Source organism: Sorex fumeus, unplaced genomic scaffold, assembly GCF_029834395.1.
Source record: "Sorex fumeus unplaced genomic scaffold, SorFum_2.1 ptg000019l, whole genome shotgun sequence".
NCBI classification, from domain to species: Eukaryota; Metazoa; Chordata; class Mammalia; order Eulipotyphla; family Soricidae; genus Sorex; species Sorex fumeus.
Window position 1 is genome coordinate 38301125 of NW_026606076.1, and position 19814 is coordinate 38320938.

The window sequence follows — 19814 nt, forward strand, 5'->3', positions numbered from 1 at the left end:
AGCCACATGCGAAACAAGCACCCTCCCAGCTGAATTACCTCCATGGGCCCACACCAGCTCTTTGAGCTGACTGCCATCTCTTTGACTGATTTATTTATTTGTTACTGTTGTTGTTTTGGTTTTGGGTCACACCTGGCTCAGGGATTCTTCCTGGCTCTGCACTCAGTAATCACTCCTGGCAGTGCTTGGGGGAAAGATATTTTTTTTAATTGAATCATTCTGATGTAGATCCTTACAAAGCTGTTAATTTTTTTTTTGGGGGGGGGCTTTTTTGAGTCACACCGAGAGATGCTCAGGGGTTACTCCGGGCTCTGCACTCAGGAATGACTCCTGGCATTGCTCAAGGGACCCTATGGGATGCCGGGGGTCGAACCTGTTCTGCTGTACACTATACACAAAGCAAGCACCCTCCCCACTGTACTATCGCTCGGGCCCCTGCACCCGTTCTTTCACTCCTTCCAATCATTTGGTTTTACGATGAATCCAGGAAGTGATGAGTTAGCAGAGAGGCTGTGAGCATGAAAAGACATTGCACAGCAGGGACCACCAACCGGCAAGCCGCAGGTCAGCACATCGCTATTATTTCTTTAATTGTTATCATTTGGGGGAGGCGGCCACACCCGGCAGTATTCAGGGTTCACTCCGGTATCACTCTTGGCGGTGCTCAGGGGACCGTGTGAAAAATGCAGGGATGCAAGGCAAGCGGCCTCCCCGCTATACTATCGCACCGCCCCCACCTCATTTAGGTCAAGCTTCGCCTTCCCGGTTGACGCCCGGAGCGGGCGATTCTGGGTCCGTGGCGGGGGCGGGCGTTCCCGCAACTTTGCAGGATTCTTCGCAGTGTCCCTGACCTCACCCACTCACTAGATGCCAAATAGCACCTGCTCCCCTCTTCTCTCCCTGCGGGGTGGGACAAGCTGCAGCAGCCACGTCCAGCATCCCTCCCCGCAGGGTTGCGGGTGCCTCGCGTGGAAAATTGAGGACAGACAGAGGGCTTGGCGCAGAAGGCAAACTCGGTACGTTTCCAGAATCACTGAGCCGACGACCAAATAAAGGAGTCCGCTTTTCCCCTGGGTGAGTCACCTTGGACCTGCGACTGCGCCTCCTCGCCAGTCGGTCTCAGGGAACCGGGAGCAGCTTGCACGCGGTGCGCGTGGCCCCGAGGGGGATGCGGGGCCTGATGCCCACCTCCCCGCACACACCCAGAGTAGCTCCCACGCCCTCCCGCACCTTCCTTTCCAGGCGGGGGCGGGGGCCACCGCGCCTGGCACCCGCAGGCAGCCCGGGCCGGAGTGCCCGTCGCGCGCGCGCAGGCGCATGCACGCTCACCCGGGCCGCCAGGCGCGCGCACCCGGGCCGCCAGGCGCACGCGCGCGCACGCAGACAGGGCGGCGCGCGCACGCCGCCGGCGCGCGGCCCCGCCCCGGGAGCGCGCTCGCCCACCCGCGGCCGGCGGGACTCCACTTCCCGGCGTGCCCCGCGGCACGCACGCACGCACGCACGCGCGACGCAGGGCGCGCCCCTGGCCCCACCCCCGGAGGCCCCGTGCGGGAGCGCGCCCGGGCGTGCGCAGGGCGGCGGCGCGGGGCGCGGGGCCGCGCGGTGACCGTTGGCGCTGAGGGGAGGAGGCAGCGCGGCCGCCGCCGTTGCGCAGATCCGGGCGCGGCTGTGGAGAGGGCGCCGGGGCCGCTGACCTTCCGGAGGCGGGAGCGAGCCAGGGGGGCCCGGGGACGCCGAGCGCCGCCGCCGCCATGAACAACTCGGGCGCCGACGAGATCGGGTGAGGACGCGCGGCCCCTTCCCGTCAAGGTCACGCCGCGGGCCGCGCCGGGGGCAGCGGGGGTCCCGCCGCGTCCCGGCCCGGGGTCCCGCGGGGCGCCGGGCGGCCGCGGGGGGCGTCCTGCGGGGACCCGGGGCGCCCGGGGTGCCCGCGAGGGGTCCGAATTGCTCGGAGGCGCCCGCGGCGGGTCGGGGGACCGGGGAGCCCGAGGGGCGCCGGCGCGGCCGGGCGGGGGGCCCCGGGGGACCCGAGCGGGGCCTGGGGGTGGTCGCACGGCGCTGCGGGGGCACCCCGGGCTCCTTGCGGGCCGCCCCGCCTGGGCATGCTCCCCGCGGGGACTCCCGGGGGACCCTGGAGACGCTCCGGTGTCGGCCCGGCTCGGGTTTCTCCTGGGGGACCCCCGCGCGGGACCCGCTGCTGCCTCGGTGCGGGTGGGACCCCCCCCACGCGGGGGGCTCGCGGCCGGGCGCCGGGGGGCTGCTGGGGGCTCCCCCGGCGGGCGCCCGAACTCCGCGGCGGGGAGGCGCACGTGGCGCGCGGGGCCGGGGCCCGGGGTCCGGCGGGGCCCGCGCCGCCCGGGGCGCACCCCCAGGAAGGGCCGCCGCGCCAGGGGCTTGGGGAATCAGGACCACCTGGGACCCCCCTCCCGGGACGGGGGAAGTTGTGTTTGGCGGGGGGCGGGGGGGGTCCCCGCATCTCAGCGCCGCAGCGTCCGCTGGTGGAGTTTGTAGTTCGTGGGTGCACCCTCCCCACCCCTGCGGGATTTACCGTAAAGAAAGAGGGACCCTGGGGCGCACGCTGCCGGCTCTGCTTCCGGGGTTTGGCTGGGTCCCCCCCTATTGGTCAGGGGCGGTTCCTTCCTGCCCCCCATTCCCCCCCCCACACACACACCTTTGGGAAGACCCTGCCTGGTGCTGCAGGACACGGGGCGCCCTGGGAAGGGTTCTGAAAGGGAAGAGGGGTCTTTTGTGCTGGGGGGGGGTGGTCGTGCACCCCCTCCCTCCTTAGGGTTCATGCTTCTTCCTGCCGGAGTCTGCGGCCCCGAGGTGCATGTCGGCGTCCTTAGCTCACAATCTGTGTTTACAATTTGACACCCCCACCCCCCCAGTGGCAGCCCCTAGCTGCAGGTTAGGCCTCTGCCATCCGAGGGCTCCCCAGAAGACCCCCCACCACCACTTAGAGGATCCAGGGAGCTGGGGGGCCCTTGAGGCAGCTCCTCTGTCCCCCCGGCCTGGGGAAACCCGCTAGTCCCTCCACTTGACAAGTTCTGGGCTGTCTGGGTGTTTGGGGCTGGGGGGCTCGGCCGAGCAGCCCGTGGCGATCTCCAGGAGGGGGTGACCTTGTCCGTGTTCCTCCCAGGTCCCCTCCGGCCCTTCTCTGTCCTTAGGTGGCAGGGGCGAAGAGGGGAGAGGGGCCGCCGGCCGAGTGGCAGAGCTGGGGGCGTCTCAAGCTGAGAATGGGGGATATTCGCAGCTGCAGTCCTGAGGGCGGTGGGGCAGGGAGCCCCCCTGAGTCCCTTCTCTGGCCTGACAGATGCAGCCCCTTGGCCTGGGATTGGAAAGTCCTGAATCATGGGTGCCCCGGCGCCCTGTGTGAGGCCGAGCTGCCACCAGGAGGCCTGGCCGGGTGCCCGACAGTCTCCACCGGGACCTGGGCCTGGTGACGGGGCCCGCCCTGCTCTGGGGGGCCTCTGAGGGCGGGGGCTGGCCCGGATGCATCACGGGTGGGGTGGGAGCCTTTGACGGGAGATGGGGGGTGCCCTGATGGAGCCTCTGGGTCCAGAGTAGGTCCCACAGTTGGGGGGCGAGAACCAGCCAGCCCCCCCCCCCCATGCCTCTTCTCATTTGATATCTGCATGTGGGGCCCGAGCCATGGGGCCCCAGAGGACACAGCCGTCTCTTGGGGGTTGGGGGACAGGCACCCTACCTTGCCGGGAGTGGCCCTCAGGCCTCCGAATGGGGCTGAGCCCCGCCCCCCGCCCCTGCCCGGACTCTAGCAGTCTGCGGGACCCCCAGGGCCTGTTCCCAGTTCGCAGATGGACGCGGGTACCCAGAGGCCTCTGGGGCGGCCGGCTGTGGTATGGAACCAGAGAGAAGGCCGTGGAAGATTTTATCTGTCACGCTGGGTTCCATTTGCGTCACCCGGGGCTGGTAAGAGGGACATGGGGGCCTGGCCGCGGGCAGGGGCGGCAGCATGGGGGTCTGTGCAGCTTGGTGGGGGAGGGGGCATGCCAGGGCATCCCTGGGGCCGCAAGGCTGGGCCAAGTGCCCTTGTATTGGATTGGAGGGAGCGGGGCCTGGAGGACCACAGCGCAGGCCTCGAGCTGTCGGGGCGTTCCTGGGGGGTAGAGGGGGGGTCTCTCTCTTCTTGAGCCCTTGGGATGGTGATGAGGTAGGGCTCCCCTTGGCCCCGAGGACCAGGGAGTGGCTGAGCAGCTTTCCTGGTGTCTTGACCGAGACCCCCAGAATATACAGCCAGGGCTCTAAGGCACAGAGGACTGTCCTCATGACATGCCCTCAGGGCACAGCCTGTCCGTGTCTCCAGCAGGAGGCCTGTAGCATGGGTCCCTATTTGGGGGAGGGGGGCGGAGTGTTAAGACCCAGTGGTGCTCAGGGCTCACTTTTGGTGGGGGGACCCTCTGGGGGTGCCGGGGCTCGAACCTGGGTTGGCCATAGTCAAGGCAAGCGCTCTCCAGGGTCCCTGCCGCTTAAGGGGGGGGGTGTCACACCTCTGAAAGTGGGAGTCATGAGTGGTAGCATTTGAAAATAAATTTCTTTCTGTCTCATGACTAGTAAACTTTTGGCTTGTCGGCCCAGGGTCACTGGAAGGAGAGTTCCCAGGATGTGGGTTCCATCCCACAGTGCAGGGCCCTGTAGGCGCGTTTGGGGTGACATCTCCCCCCCATAAAGCAAAGAAGCAGAAGAATATGCTCTCGGTGCCTGCTGGGGGTCCCCTGGGATGACAGGAGCTTCGGCCACTGTCAGACACCCCCTAAGACTCAGCGCTCTGCTTTGGCCTGGCCCAAGTTCTGCCCAGCTTGGGGCCTCGTGGTCACGGATGCGGGACTGGGCCGGCGTCACAGGGTTTGGGGGGGGGCGGGGGACACACTGGTCACTGGGAAGGTCTGGGCATCCTCCATCACAGCTGGGGGTCCTGGAAAGAGGTGACCTCCCTCCTCCATGCAGGCTGCTGGGGGTCACCCAGCCCTCCATGAGGCTAGGCAAGGGACAGACGCGGCCGTGCCACCCTCCAGCCTCTAGCTGTCCTTTGAGGCCGCTCCTCGGTGGGCTCCCAGGGCACTGGACTGAGGATGGATCCCCGCACCCCCCCTGGGCACTGGAGGGAAAGCGGGCAGTACTAGCCTCGGTGAGCAGGAGAGACTGTGGGCTGCCTCCTCTCGGAGGAGATGCCAGGCCTGCTTCTCGGGGTGCAGGCCCCGGCACGCCAGTGTTCTGGGGCCCCTACACTTCCTTGCCGGACTGGAGGTCACCCAAGTTGCTGTCGCCCAGCCCCAGAGGCTCCTGGGAGGGGGTTGTGGGTGAGGACTGTAGGCACCATGCCCCCCCCCACCCCCCCAGGCTGGGAGCCCCGCCTCTGCAGGGACCCCGTGTCGTCACACTGCTCCTGTGGGCCAGGCCTGGGATGCTTCCGGCCACAAAGGCATCTGTATGTCTGGGGCCACCCATACGTCACCCACCCCACCTTGTTCTATCTATAGGGTTGCAAGCCTGGGGCGCAGGTGGTGGCCAGGTACAGCCTCTGGAGACCACGGCTGCCCCCAGGAGTCAGCTGGGCCTCCTGGGACCATCTAGAACCTTCTATCTGTGGGCCGTGGAGAATGTGCCCATGAAACAGGAGGACAGAAAAAAAGGACCCCGGGGGGCCAGAGCCGTAGGACAGCGGGGAGGGCGTTTACCTTGCACGCGGCCGACCCAGGTTCGATCCCTGGCACCCCAGAGGGTCCCCCCCCGCCCCGAGCACTGCCAGGAGTGATCCCTGAACACTGCCAGGTGTGGCCCCAAACCAAAATGAGCCCCAGAGCATCCCACACAGCCTCGTTCTCTGGAGCCTGTGTCCCTCCTCTCCTGTCCTAGTCAACAAGGCGGGCCTAGGGGTGCAGCCATGGGCGAGAGAGAGGCCCCGGAGTAAGGCCCACGTTCTCTGCTTGTGGGCCCTTCCCTCAGATGCCCGCACCACCCCCAAATCGAGATGGTTGTGTGTGGGCACTGAGCTTTGTGTGACCGCTTAGGGACTGTATAACTACTTTGGTTTTGTGTGGTTGTGGCTTTGTGTTGATGTTTTCCACGTGTGTACACCAGGGTGGAGGCGGGGCGTATCTAGACGCAGGTTGTGGATGTTTCTCAAAGAGCTTGGGCTTGGGGGCCAGAGAGAAAGTACCATGGGAAAGGTATTTGCGTTTGATCCCCAGCACCCGATAGGTCCCCAGGCATGCCAGGAGTGTCCCCTGAGTGCCAAGAGTCAGCCCCGAGCACTGCCAGTGTGGCGCATAAAGGGATAAAGAGGGCGTTTGCGTTGCACGTGGCTGGCCGGGGTTTGATCCCCAGCATCCCATATGGTCCCCCGAGCACTGCCGGGAGTCATTCCTTAGAATACCCAAGAGTCACCCTTGAGCAGCGCAGGTGTGATCCAGAAAACCAAAAAGAAGTAAAAAGCTGGAGAGAGAGGCCAACAGGGAGCACCCTTGCCTTGCCTGTGGCCGCCCGAGGCTCGGTCGCTGGCACCCCATATGGCCCCCTGCGCTTGCCCCGGAGTACAGAGCCCGGGGCGCTGCCCCGTGTGGCCCCCACAAGGTTCAAAAAAAGAAGTACTTGGTTCCCTGCGCCCGCGCAGCCCCCGCTGGCCAGTGAGGGCAGAGCCAGCCCCTATTCTTGGCCAGCTGGTGCCGGGGCTGGCAGACACCCGCCACCCAAGACCTTTCAGATCTCCCTAATAGCCGCCCTTGGCCGTGCACAGCGGGACTGGTCAGACCAGTTCCTTCCGCCCGCCCTGCGCGGGCGCCTGACGCCAGGGCCAGGTGAACCGCCGCCTCCTGTGGTTTGGCCCTGAGAATGGCGAGACCTGCTCGGCGCCAGCCCCGCTTCCGGCCCCTACGCCCCGCCCCCAGGGCCAGGGCCACGGCCAGGGCCTTCCTGCCGAGGCTGGTGGTGCCCAGCTGGGGCCGTGCAGGCGCGAGCTACACCTGGCCTTTGGGGAGCACCGACCGCGGGGTGCTCAGCGAGGCCTCAGTCTCACTTTCCCCCCTGCTGGATCAGCTGGTTCTTACACCTGCCCCCGCAGGTTGCAGTCCTGGGGCCGGCCACGTCCTCAGCCTCTGAGACAGGCTTCGGCCGTGCTAGCTCACTTGGTGTTCACCTCATGAGTCAAGATTCTGGGGTGCCAGGATCAGAGCCAGGGTCTCACTCTCGATATCCTGCGTGCCCTGACACGCGCACGCGCGCGCGCGCGCACACACACACACACGCACACACTTCCTGGCCAGCTGCAGCCTTGTGTTCTGCCCAGACGGGTGGTCAGTGACTTGCTTATCCACGGGGGTGAAACATCTTGGGTTTCCCCCTTTTTCTTGTTGTGACCAGGGGTGGACTGGGAGCTCACATGGGGCTTGCACTTGCCTGCCGGACTGGACCCAGGGGCCCCTTGCAGGCAGGGCTGTTCTCAGTGGCTGGTCTCCTGCCCTCCTCCGAACCCCAGTGAGCATCGGATTCAGTCCCCTTGGACACATGGGCCTGGCTTTTGTTTTGAGGGGGTGGGTAGGGAGGGTCTTGCTGGGGGGCCCTGTAGTGCCAGCGGTGACAGGTACCAGGCACTTGGTTTCCTTTGGGTGGTGCTGGGAGTCGAACCCAGGACCTCGAACATGCCGGGCAGGTGCCCTACCGCCAAGCCACCTCCCTGGCCCTCCGCACCTTTGGAACCGTTTCCATGCCTCCTTCGCCTGAGAGTTTAGGGGGGAGGGGGGCACGCGGACTGAGTACCATAGCCGCTGAAGCTCTTCCTCTGCTGCCCCTGGGGATTTGGGGGCTCTCGACGGACGCCCGTTGGAGTCCGCTGTGCTGCCATGAGCCGGGGGAAGCGGGGCCAGGCCCTGCCCGTTCAGTGAACAGCCAGAGGGGAGGACACTCATCCATCCCAGGGTGCTGTGTGGGCACGGACGGGGTGGGGGCCCGCGCGGTGCGGGGAGGGGAGACCCTCCTGCCCGTCAGCCCTGGGCCCACCCTTCCCTTCCCTCTCTGGGCTGCCTGAGCCCTGCAAGCAAACTGGGGGTGGTGGGGGCGCAGCTCCCAAGCCGCTGGTCACTTGGATGACCCTAGACGGGGCGTCTCCCCGGGGGCCTCAGCACGTTGGGGGCCAGGTGTCCCGGCCCACGGGGTCTCCTGGCCGGCACCTGGTGGTGACGTGAGTTTGGTTGTGTTGCAGGAAACTGTTCGTGGGCGGTCTGGACTGGAGCACCACCCAAGGTAGGCGTGGGGTGACGCTGGGACCCCCCCCATGGGGCACTGAAGCCACAGCAACGGTCTGGCTTTCTGGGGTGCCCTGAACTCCTCCAATGGGCCTCCAGTATGAATGGAGGGGGGGATGGTGGTGTACCCCTCCTTCCCACGGCCACCCAAGGGCACTGGCAGTGTGGCTAGGGCTCACTTTTCTGGCCATGCCCTGCCAGGAGGGCTGGGTGGGTGTGGGGGATGGGTGGCTGGATGTGTGTGTGTGTCTGTCTGTCTGTCCATCCATCCCTGCAGCACAGTGTTCCGCCCAAGTGCCTGTGTGTGTCCATGTCTCTGTTGTCGTTGTGTGTGCATGTCTGCGTGCGTGCGTGCGTGCGTGCGCGCGTCCCCGCGGTGTGGTGCTCAGCCCCGGCGCCCGTATGTTCTGCCCCGGCTCCGAGCAGAGACTCTGCGGAGCTACTTTTCCCAGTATGGAGAAGTCGTGGACTGCGTCATCATGAAAGACAAGACCACCAACCAGTCCCGAGGGTTCGGCTTCGTCAAATTCAAAGACCCCAACTGTGTGGGGACGGTGCTGGCCAGCAGACCACACACCCTGGATGGCCGGAACGTGAGTTGGGGTGGGGGGTTGCTCTGGGCGGTCAGCCGGTGGCGGGGGGTGCTGGCCGCGCCCCCAGCCTGACACTCACCCCCGCTGCCGGCCTGTCCTGCAGATCGACCCAAAGCCATGCACACCTCGAGGGATGCAGCCGGAGAGGACGCGGCCCAAGGAAGGCTGGGTGAGGGGCAGGGACCGGGGAGGGCGCACACTGGGGCGTGTGTGCGGGGGACACTGAGCTTTCCCAGCTGGGGTGGTCTCAGGGGACCCTGTGGGTCCCTACAGGGCTACATTCTGACCCCCCCTCGTTGTATGATCACTCTGGCTCTGGGTTATTTTGGGGGACTTGTGGGGGGCACACCCAGCAATGCTCAGGGCTTACTCCTGTCTCTGCAGCGAGGAATTAATCCTGGTGGGGTTCGGGGTACCCTCTGGCGGGCTGGAGAACAAACCATGGTCGGCCGCATATAAAGCATGCGCCCTCCCCGCTGCCCTGTCGCTCCAGCCCCTGGCCCTGGAATGTTCTTGGTTACAGATTTTTTTTGGGTGGGGGATTGCACCCAGCAGTGCGCAGGGCTTATTTCCGGCTCTGCGCTTAGGCGTTGCACCTGTTGGAGGCTACAGGGGACCTTGTGGGGTGCCAGGGATCAAACCCAGGTCAGCCTTGTGCAAGGCCAGCGCCCTCCTCACTGTCCTGCCGCTCCAGCCTGGGCACCTTCGTATGGTGGAGCTGGAAGTTCCTCGTTGGCCCTGAAAGGCAGCCACCGAGCCCCACCTCCCCCCCAAGAATTGCTGGTGGCCAGGGCTGAGCGCTGATGGCCACCCCTCCGCTGATGGCCTGGTGCTTGGGACTGCAGAGCCATGTGAGCTGCGGGGGTGGGGTGGGCGGTGGGTCCCCATCCCCCTGCCCCAGGCCACTCCAGTGCTGTGAGTGCCACTCAGACCCTGAGGACTTCTCACAGTGGGGGTGCCCCCCACATGCCCGGCCTCTGCCCTTCTGCTTCCCACGGGTGTCCAGATCCAGCAGAAGGCAAGGCTGGTATCGGGTACCTGGACATTTGCGGGGAGTTTGAGCCCAGGGACACCCCGGCATCCTTATTCCCCACCCCCACCCCCGTGAACCCAGTCGGCTGCACACAGGGGCGGGGAGGGGGCTCTTGCTGTGCATGCGGCCAGCCTGGGCTGATCCCCTGCCCCCCCCCATGGACACGCGCAGTTCCCTGACAGGAGTGCTCCCCGAGCACCTCCGGGTGCGGCCCCCGCCCCAATAAAGCCAACTGCTCTGGGACTAACTTCACCCAGGAGCTCCGAGGAGAGGAAGATTGGGGGGGTGGGGGGGACGGGGTTGCAGGAGCCCAGCCAGATGTGGCCCCCTGCGGTGACCACGCTGGGGCGGGCATCACACCTGAGCTGTGCGGCCCCCTGGGGCATTCGGGCTGGGAGGGGACGATGGCGATGAAGAGGGTGGATGGGACCCCGGCAGCATTCGGCCTTTTCTCCTTCCCTCCTCCCCGCCCTGGTTCCCAGCCCCGCTCCCGGCATCATTGAGGGCAGTAGGACCCGGAGTGCCGGTGCCACCCTCTGCGGCCATCGGCTGAGGGGGGCCATGCTCGGGGGTTCTTGGGGAGGGGCATGGCTTGTCGCTCTGGCCTCCAGCCTGCATCCCGGGGCCACCCGAGGGTGCCCCCCCATGGGAACTAATTTTGCCTCTCCTTTCCACGCCGCAGAAAGGACCCCGGAGCGATAACAGTAAATCCAATAAGATCTTTGTCGGGGGGATCCCGCACAACTGCGGGGAGACCGAGCTCAGGGAATACTTCAAGAAGTTTGGCGTGGTGAGTCCCGGCCCTGCTCCCCCGGGAGGGCTGCAGGGAGAGCAGGGTTTGGCCTGGCCTGCTGCCCTTCTTTGGGGAGCGCCGGCCCTTGCTAAAGTCTGTCCCATCAGAAGTGGGGTGCTGCCCTGAGACAGGAGCAGATGGGGGGCGGGGCAGGCCTGCAGGCATGTCCTGCATCGGGGTGGCTGATGGGGCTTGGGGTGGGGCGCTTTCTTTCCAAGCCTCTTAAGACCAAGGTTTCAGCAGAGTCCCCCCAAGAAAGCGCAGCCTGCTCGTGGTGTTGGTGGTAGGGGGCGTCTCCGTAGGACTCGCCCTGGCCCCGACTGGTCACTTGCTCTGGGGGCCGGGGATCAACACTGCCAGCTCCCCACCCAGGGACGGGGAGTGCTGGGGGGTCCTGCGCCGTTCCCAACCCCGCGAACCTCCTCTCTCTCAGGTCACAGAGGTTGTCATGATCTACGACGCGGAGAAACAGAGGCCTCGAGGTAAAAGAGATGGAGTTCGGGTGCCCTTCCTCCCCTCAGATGGCAAACTATCTCACACGTTGGGGGGTGGGGTAGTGAGGCGGCTCGACACAGGCGGGTTGGGGGGACAGACCATTCCCACTAGTCTCCGCTGCCCCAGGTCAGACCGCGCCCTCTTGGTTGGTTTTCTTTTGCTTTTGCTTTTGCTTTTCTGGTTCTCTTGGGCCGTTTTACCATCCCTGGGTCCGACTTGGCGCAGTTTTCACACGCTGGGTCCCAGTCGGCCCTCCCCGCCCAGCTGTTTGGTCCCTTCCTTTTTTTTTTTCCTTCCTTTTTGCTGATTTCCTTTTTTCCTAGGCTCGCTCGTGCGTGCGTGTGTGCGTGCGTGTGCGTGCGGGAGGCGGGGATGCGTGGCCTCCGCAGCCCTCCCGGAGGCCCCCAAGCTTCACCCCCTCTGCACCCCACCCTGCACGACCCGAATCAGCTGTGGCCTGGGGCGGCGAGCACCCCGGTTTCCCTGCCCCGTTTTTTTTTTTTCCCCTCTCCCTTTTTCTTTCCTTTTTTTTCCCTTTTTGTGTGTGTGGTTGGTGCTGCTGTCCCCGGCCGGCTGGTTTCGGTTCCTGGACGGCTTCGGTAGGGGCTGTGTGAGCGAACCCGTGGCCTGGCTGCACCGGGCAGGCCCCACCGCGCCCCACCGCGCCCCGGGCGCCGCAGCATGTCGCCATGCTGGAGAATAGTTTGCCATTTGAACTCCCCTCCCTCCCCCCGTTTCTCCTCGTTAAGTAACTGCATTCCTCCCTGCGTGTGGATTTAAGCTTGTTAAGTCTTAGTCTTACTTTTAATTTAGACGTACATGCTTAGAGACGTACTTTTAAGTGTTTCATAGTCGAGTACAGTAACGCTAAGTAAGTTATTTTTTTCCTTTTCTCTCTGTGAATTGTTTGTGATTAACGATCTCTCTTTAGATTTTCTCTTCTCCAGGTGCTAAATTCTATCACACAGGTACAGGCCAGGCCCGCGGTCAGAGGAGGGAACGGGCTTTGCTCCAGTGGGGTGTAAACGAAGTTTCAGTGTGTTTCTGTTCCATTTCCTCAGTGGTGATGTCGCCTCTTGCAGACAGACAGACAGACAGACGCATTCTTAGACGCCCCGCCCCGGGGCAGTTGCCCAGCGGACCCCGGGTTTTCAGGCACCTCTGCCGTTTTGAGAACTGGTCAACTTTTAAATCTGCTCTTCACCCCGCGCTGTGTTCCCCGTTTGCCTGTGAACACCCCAGGACGGGAGGCTGAGGGGCAGCCCTCGGTGCCCCGAGTCGGCCCCTCGGGCCAAGTGGGGCCCCCTGGGGTCCTGGCCCCGTCTGGGTCTGGGCGCCCCTGGGCTGTCCGCGGGCACTGAACCATTCGGCTTGGCCTCTGCCGTCGCCTTCAGCGTGGAGAGGCCTCCAGGGCTAGGCTAGCGGAGGGCAGGGTCTCCCGCCCCGCGCCCCGTCCCCCACCCAAGCAGGGTCTGAACCAGGGGCACCCAGGAAGCAGCCCCTTGAGAGCTTCCCGCCTCCCCCAGGAGAGCCGTCCCACCCACTGTCCCCTCGCTCCGTCCTGCCCTCCCCGCCTCGCCCCAAGTCCTGATCCCCGTCCTCTCCCCTCCTCCAATGGCACCGTTGGTCTCGGCACCCCGGCCCGCGTCCCACGGCCCCTGGCTCCCCACCTTCCCGCCCCAGAGTGTCCCCGCTGCCCCTAGTCTCCAGACCAGGAGGCCCTGGTGGCCGCTCCTGCCAGGGACCCCCACCCCGCCCAGCCCACTCCCTGCATCCCGCCTCCCGCACCGTTGTCCCTGCAGAGCAGATGGGTCCTGGGTCCTGCCGCAGCTGATCCCCCAGACAGAAGGGACATGCCACGGGGGGGCGGGCGCTGGTGCCCTCCAGACCAACCAAACTTCGTTTATACTGCCACTTGCTTGTGTTTGGGAAATGCTAAATTTTCCTCCGTATCTTGGAAACTTACATTTTTTTTTCCGATGTGTTCTGTTTTTCTCCCTTAGTGGGTTTTTTCTTTTTCTTTTTTGTTTTTTTAATTTTTGGTGTTTTTTTTTTTAATTTTTAAATTTTTTGGTAATTTTTTAAAGTTTTTGATTTCGATGACACGGTGCCTCTCGCTCTTGCTGCCAACGGCAGATGTGACCTGCTGGAACCCGTGATGGCCTGTATCTTTGTGTATCTTATTGACGTAGATGTGTACAGATAGAGCCGGTTTCCATACGTCTGTTGCGGACAGGACTCTCGGGCTTCCCCAACCGCGTTGGGCAAGCTTGGCGAGGCACTAACCGTGTAGACACGCGCTTCCGGTTAACGCACTAGAACGGTACCGGCAGCCGCGCCCGCGGCCCAGCCCGTGGCAAGCCGAGGGGGAGAACCCTGGGTTTCAGAGAAGCCGCAGCCCGCGCCCCCCCACCCCCCCGCGGCACGCAGCCGCGCAGAGGCGGAGCTCTCGCCCGGCTCCCTGCGCCCCGCGCCCACACCGTGCCCTGGCACCCCCGCAGCACGGGCCCCGGCCCTGGCTGGCCCTCCCCCACTCTGTGGCGGCGGCTTTGCTGGAACCCTCGGGCGATCCCTCGGCCCGGCCCCAATACTGTTCATCATCGTGTTCTGTGTCACGACACCCCTGCTACCTTGATTCACTCTTCGTCGTTGGCTAGGTTTTGGATTTATTACTTTCGAGGACGAACAATCAGTGGACCAGGCTGTCAACATGCATTTTCACGACATCATGGGCAAAAAAGTGTGTAGTTGTAGTTTTATTTTACCTTAAGACCAAACCAAGTCTTAGGCAACTGAGGGGTTTCACTGGAAACAGACAATCCTTCACCGACAAGCCACGTGGGCCAGGGTGGGGCCAAGCCCCCCTGGATCCTGGGCAGCGGCCCAGCCGCGCCCGGGGGTGTCCCCGGCGGGCGGGGGCGGCGGGGGGCGTCCCGCGGGGCGGGGGCGCGGGCTGGCCTCCAGTGAGATGGCCGGGTTGCCTCAGGCTTGGTTTCTGCCACCACTCCTTCAGATGTGTGTCCCCGATTGTCCCACGCCGCCCACTGTGTGCCGCGCAGCGACCCCCCGAGAACTGAGGCCCCTTTCAAACTGAACGAAACATCCTGAAGGATTGGTTCCTCCGATTGGGTCACTTACTGTGGAACTCGGTCCCGGCCACATTCTGATAGAACTTGAACCATGCAGTCAAGTGACCTCGGTTGTTCATCTTCATACTGTGTTGCTGCCGCGAGGTCGTGGGGCGCAGAGCAGCCCCGACTCGCCCCCACCCCACCCCCTGCCCCTCCCCCCAGCCCCAGGCCAGCCGGGGAGCGCAGCCGGCCAGGGCCTGGGACAGGCCCTTCATCCCCGCCCCGCCCCCCCATTCCTAGGGATCCCCACATGCAGCACGACCTGCTCACGGAGGGCCTCTGCTTGGGCGCCTTTGACTGTGCCAGCCCAAACCACACGCCACTGTTTCTGCCACCTCATGCCACCATTGCCCGTGGGTCCCAGGCCGGGGGCAGCAGACTCCTGCTTTGCAGTGGCCAAGTGCACACCGAGCACTGAGGGACTCTCCCCGTCCAGAGTCAGGCCCCGGTCCCCACTGTCCCCGCTGGCGGACACAGCGCCCAAGGGTGCCCTGTGCAGCCGGCGCCTCCCCTCAGCCCTGCGGCCTCGTCACCCTCCCCGTGTCCTCTGGGCCCAGGGAAGTGGGCAGAGTGCCGGGCTGCCCCCCAACCCCACCAGGTCCCAGTCTGAGAAGGACCCGGCCCAGCCCCCCCCCCCCCCACTCACTCCGGCCACGAGGGCCCCTGGGGGTCAGGCTGTCCCCGCCCAGCGCAGGCTCCTGCTGCCGCAGCCCAGAGATGCCCAGAGCTGCCGGGTCCCTGAGCCGCCGAGCGAACACAGTATGAAGATTGCTTACTGATTCCAATGTCCATTTTCTTGCATGTTTGTTGACTTTTTGTTAGCCGTAATGTAAGGTTCTCTTTTACCACATCCATCCCCTCTGACACTATTTTGAGTTAATGAGATGCTCTGACCCTTAGCCTGGGAAGGTAAGTCCCTGTCTTCCTTAGTTACTGGAATACACGCCTAAGTGACACGTGTTTCTCAGGTATGAGCACCCAGGGCAGGCGGGGGGCGGGCCCCCCCAGACCCCGGGCCCAGGAGGCGGCTGTGCGCTGCCGCGGGAGGGCTTCCCCGGGACCCGGACTGCTGTCCGGGTCACAGCCACCACCCACAGGGTCCCCGGGCGCCCCTGACTTAGAGCCACATTGGTTGTACCTGAGAAACATTTTATTTTTTTAAGCAAAAAAAAAAAGTAAAAAAAAAAAACCAAGACTTTTATTTATTTATTTATTTTTTAAGAAATAAAAGCTACTGACCTTAAAATAAGGTTTATAGTTAAGTATTTAGTTTTTAAGTCGTAATAAGATGCTAAGTGTAGTCGTAAGTTACCTGAGGGTGTTTTTCTGACGGGAAGGGGGTCCCGGACCCACGGCTTTCCCTGAACCCCAGCTCGGTTTGTCTAGGTCGAGGTTAAACGGGCCGAGCCTCGCGACAGCAAGAGCCAAGCGCCGGGCCAGCCAGGTGCCAGCCAGTGGGGCAGCCGGGTCGTGCCCAGCGCTGCCAACGGCTGGGCAGGCCAGCCCCCGCCCACGTGGCAGCAAGGATACGGCCCGCAAGGTAATGCCCACACTGGGCGGGGGGTGAGGGGATCCCTTCGCCCGGAGGCCTCCCAGGCCCCCTGCTATGACAGTGGACACTGACCCTCGCGGGGCACCGCCTTTCCCTGGTGGCGGGTGGGGCGGGCGGGTAGGGGCGGGGCCACCGCCACCCCTTGTCTTACCCTCTTGCTGCCTCTGCTTCCTATTGGGGCCGGCGGGTTTGGGGGGCCTGTGCAGGGGGCCAGCCCCTGACTTGGGGGATGCGTCCTGCCCCGCCGGTCTCATCCCCGGGGGCCCCATGCTGACCGTTCCCCTCCTCTCTGTCCCCCCCCTTTAGGAATGTGGGTGCCAGCAGGACAGGCCATTGGTAAGTCACTGTGCGTTGCGGGGCGGCCGGCGGGGTGGCCGGCAGGGTGGGGACGCCCCTCACGCCGCCCGGTGCTGTTCTGTGTTGCAGGTGGCTATGGCCCCCCGCCCGCGGGCCGAGGAGCGCCCCCGCCGCCCCCGCCGTTCACCTCCTACATCGTGTCCACGCCCCCGGGAGGCTTCCCCCCACCGCAGGGCTTCCCCCAGGGCTATGGCGCCCCCCCGCAGTTCAGTAAGTGGGGACCCCCAAAGCCAGGGTGGCTCCGCCGGCCGCGTACACAGTGGGGAGGGCCCCGGGGGTGCAAGGGTCTGTGAGTCTCTGGCGCCTCCCCCCTCCCCTCCGTCAAATGCTGGAGACGCTTGTCCCAGGCGCAGGGGGCTTCACACTGGGGCCTGGTCCCCTTTTCTGGGCTTGTCTCTGCTTCCGAGACCTTGACCTTGCTTTGCTGGGCCCGGGCACCCATCGTTCCCTCCTGCCCAGGCCTTGCGGTCTGGCTGCCTCACTTGGCACTGTACAGTGGGGGGGAGCAGGGCTCACTGCTGCATGTGGCCTGGACCCTGGTCCTCTGGCTGATAAGCACGCGACCCCTCCTCGGGGAGCCCCTCTCGGGCGGGGCGGGCCCTGGAAGCCACCTGCAGCCCCTGCACACACCTTTCCCGCTCGTGCAGGTTTTGGCTACGGGCCTCCGCCTCCACCACCGGATCAGTTCGCCCCTCCGGGGGTCCCCCCTCCACCTGCCACTCCGGGGGCCGCGCCTTTGGCCTTCCCACCGCCACCATCTCAGGCCGCCCCCGACATGAGTAAACCCCCAACGGCACAGCCAGACTTTCCCTATGGCCAGTACGGTGAGTGCCCGCGCCGCCGCACGGTGGGGGGGCGGGAAGGGGGTGCAGGGGTGCCAGCGGCGCCAACGAGAGGCCCCAGGGGCCTGGTCTGAGCCGGGGGGCTGGGGCAGGCCCCCCAGGACTGGGCTCTGGGAGCCCAGGCGGGTCCTGGCTGCCCAGCACGGCAGCTCTGAGGCTGGCCTCAGCGACGCAGGTGGGGTCGAGCCCTGTGTCGGGGCCTCGGGTGCTGACCCCGCGCTCCCGCGGGCTCTCGTCCAGGCGGACGCTTCGAGACGCTAGTCTCTCTGCAGGGGCCCGCGGGGACCAGCTGTTGGACAGGCCCTTGGCTTGTCCGGGGACGTCGCCCCGCCTTCCCCGGGGACCACTCTCCCCCACCCCCACCCCCAAGTGGGGCGTCAGCCTCCAGAAGCCCCCTCCTCTCCCCGGAAGACAGGTGTGCGCCAGGCCCCCCCGCCCCCCACAGGGTAGTTCCGGGGCCCGGCCCCGCCGGCGGGGGTGCACGTGTGCGCAGCGCGAGCCGCCCCGCCAGGCCCCCCGGGGCAGTCACCCTGTCTATCTCTCGCCAGGCCTGGGTTCCTATTCTCCAGACCCGTCGGGCTTCGGGCCCATACTTTGTTTACAGTCTTATGGTCAGGCTGAGCAGTGATGTGGCCTAGGTAGGTGGCGCCCCCGCACCCACGGTCCCCCGGTCCCCCTCTGCCTGCACCCGGGCCACGGACATGCGTCCTCTGCGGTCCCGGGCGGGGGTGGACCGGCGGTGTCCCTGGGCTGGGCCCTGGGCCGGGCCTTGTCCACTGTGCGGTCCCGGGGCGCCCAGAGCAGGCCGAGCAGAAGCGCTCTCCGTCCCCAGGGTGCCAGGCCTGTGCCACCGCTGCCACCAGGCTCCGCCGGGCCTGTGAGCCCTGCCTGTGCGCCGGGCCTGCAGGGAGCCCGCCTGACCCCGCATCCCCCCGCAGCCGCCGGACGAGCTCCGGCGCACCTGAGGAGCCGGTGGCCGCCACACTGGGCAGCGTGACCCCTCCCCCCGCCCGGCCTCACTGACTCTCTCCCCGCAGGTTACGGACAGGACCTGGCTGGCTTCGGACAGGGCTTCTCCGACCCCAGCCAGCAGCCCCCTTCGTACGGGGGCCCCCCGGTGCCCGGCTCGGGCGGCCCCCCCGCCGGCGGAAGCGGCTTCGGCCGCGGGCAGAACCACAACGTCCAAGGATTCCATCCGTACCGCCGCTAGCCCGGGCAGCGGCCCGCCGAGCCCCAGGCCCCGCACTTGGGAACTCGTGACAATCACAGACTGGGCGGAAGGAGGCGAGGACGGGGGGAGGGGGGGCGTTGGCGCTGGAGGCGGCTGTGGGTGCTGGACTGAAGTTTTTCTATTTCTTTCTCTCAACCCGTCAGCACAATAAAGGAAAAGTCACTGGTTCAACACAGGGTTTAAAAAGGTCTTCAGCTTTGATTCCAAACTTCAGGCTTCTTCTTTTTCTTTTTTTTCTTTTTTTCCTCTTTTTTTCTTTTTGGAAACTTATTTTCCTCGAGCCTTTTGTTTTACCGTATATTGTAAACTTTTATGTTAAAGAAAAAAAATAGACATTTACCAATTGTGAGATTTTTAAGAGAATTTTCTACGACGTGTACTTGGCTTATTTTTTAATTTAAAGCAGGGCTGCGGGGCACTGGGACAGGAGGCCCCTCCCTGCCCTCCGGGATGGGACTCAAGGGCCCAGAAACTCTGGAGCTTCAAGAAGAAATCTACTGGTTGTTTTTTTTCTTTTTTTTTGTTTTGTTTTGTTTGTTTGTTTCTTGCCTGCAGTGCAGGTGCTGGGGGGCCCTGTCTACACCGCAACCCCACGGCACCGGGGCTGGAGGCCAATCTGGCAGGAGCTTCAGGGCCTTTCCCACTGACCAGTCTGACCCTGGTTTGAATAAAGAGAAGTGCGTTTGGATTAGAAACCCACTGTGTCCGTTTATTTCCCCTTGCGTGACCCTGCCCAGGGTTGGGGGGCCTCTCTCCATGCTGGGAGGCTGGGTTGATGTAGGACGCCTAAGCTGGCACCCACAAACAGATTTCTAGGTACAGAAACTGGGCCGCGTGGGGCTGGAGCAATAGTACAGCAGGTAGGGCGTTTGCCTTGCACGCAGCTGACCCGGGTTCGATTCCCAGCATCCCATATGGTCCCCTGAGCACCACCAAGGGTAATATTCCTGAGTGCATGAGCCAGGGGTAACCCCTGTGCATTGCCAGGTAGACCCCAAGAAGCAAATGAGCTGAGCTGCAAACATGGGGTACCTTGGGGCTGGGGTGGGGGCAGCTTACCTGGCTGGTGGCTCTAGTCCTAGAGATCAGGGCCCCCAAACTGCACCCCAGCCAGGCACAGGTGAGATCCCGAGAACAACAAAACACCCAACATAGGAAGGGAAGTGTTGGGGGTAGCAGGGGCGGAGTTATAGTGGGGGGGATAGGATGCCAGCTCTGCACACAGCCAACTTGGGTTCTATGCCTGGCATCCCATATGCAGCCCCTAAGCACCGCCAGGAGTGATTCCTGAGTGCAGAAACAGGAGTGATCCCTGAACACTGTCAGGTACAGCCCAATGGTTCCCTGAGCACTGCCAGAAGTAATTTACTGAGCAACTTCGAGTGTGACCCAAAATCCAAAAAAAAAAAGGGGGGGGCTGAGGAACAGTACAGCAGTGGGGGGAACTTGCCTCAACTTGGTTCCCGGCATCCCTTATGGTTGGTCCCCTAAGCACCACCAGGAGTGATGCCTGAGCAGAGACCCAGGAG

General features: G+C 64.4%; 2 protein-coding genes across 2 annotated transcripts in view; one reads left to right on the forward strand and one right to left on the reverse strand.

The window, feature by feature from the left end:
- The window catches only part of LOC130022085 (cytochrome b-c1 complex subunit 10), a 320448-nt gene that overhangs the window by 156695 nt on the left and 143939 nt on the right, over positions 1–19814 (reverse strand). The window lies entirely within an intron of this gene.
- Positions 1558–18973, forward strand: DAZAP1 (DAZ associated protein 1). Its single transcript, XM_056112795.1, has 12 exons — positions 1558–1780; positions 8216–8256; positions 8685–8851; positions 8955–9020; positions 10567–10674; positions 11111–11159; positions 13830–13912; positions 15690–15843; positions 16162–16191; positions 16282–16422; positions 16860–17036; positions 18092–18973. The coding sequence occupies exons 1-12, from the start codon at positions 1752–1754 to the stop codon at positions 18262–18264; spliced, it is 1218 nt and encodes a 405-aa protein (XP_055968770.1). The 5' UTR covers positions 1558–1751; the 3' UTR covers positions 18265–18973.

Excerpts from the sequence above, each read along its gene's own strand:
- DAZAP1 (XM_056112795.1), top strand. The coding sequence starts at position 1,752 with ATGAACAACTCGGGCGCCGACGAGATCGG. Across the intron at positions 8,852-8,954 it reads ACACCCTGGATGGCCGGAAC|ATCGACCCAAAGCCATGCAC; the intron begins GTGAGTTGGGGT and ends CCTGTCCTGCAG. Across the intron at positions 11,160-13,829 it reads GGAGAAACAGAGGCCTCGAG|GTTTTGGATTTATTACTTTC; the intron begins GTAAAAGAGATG and ends GTCGTTGGCTAG.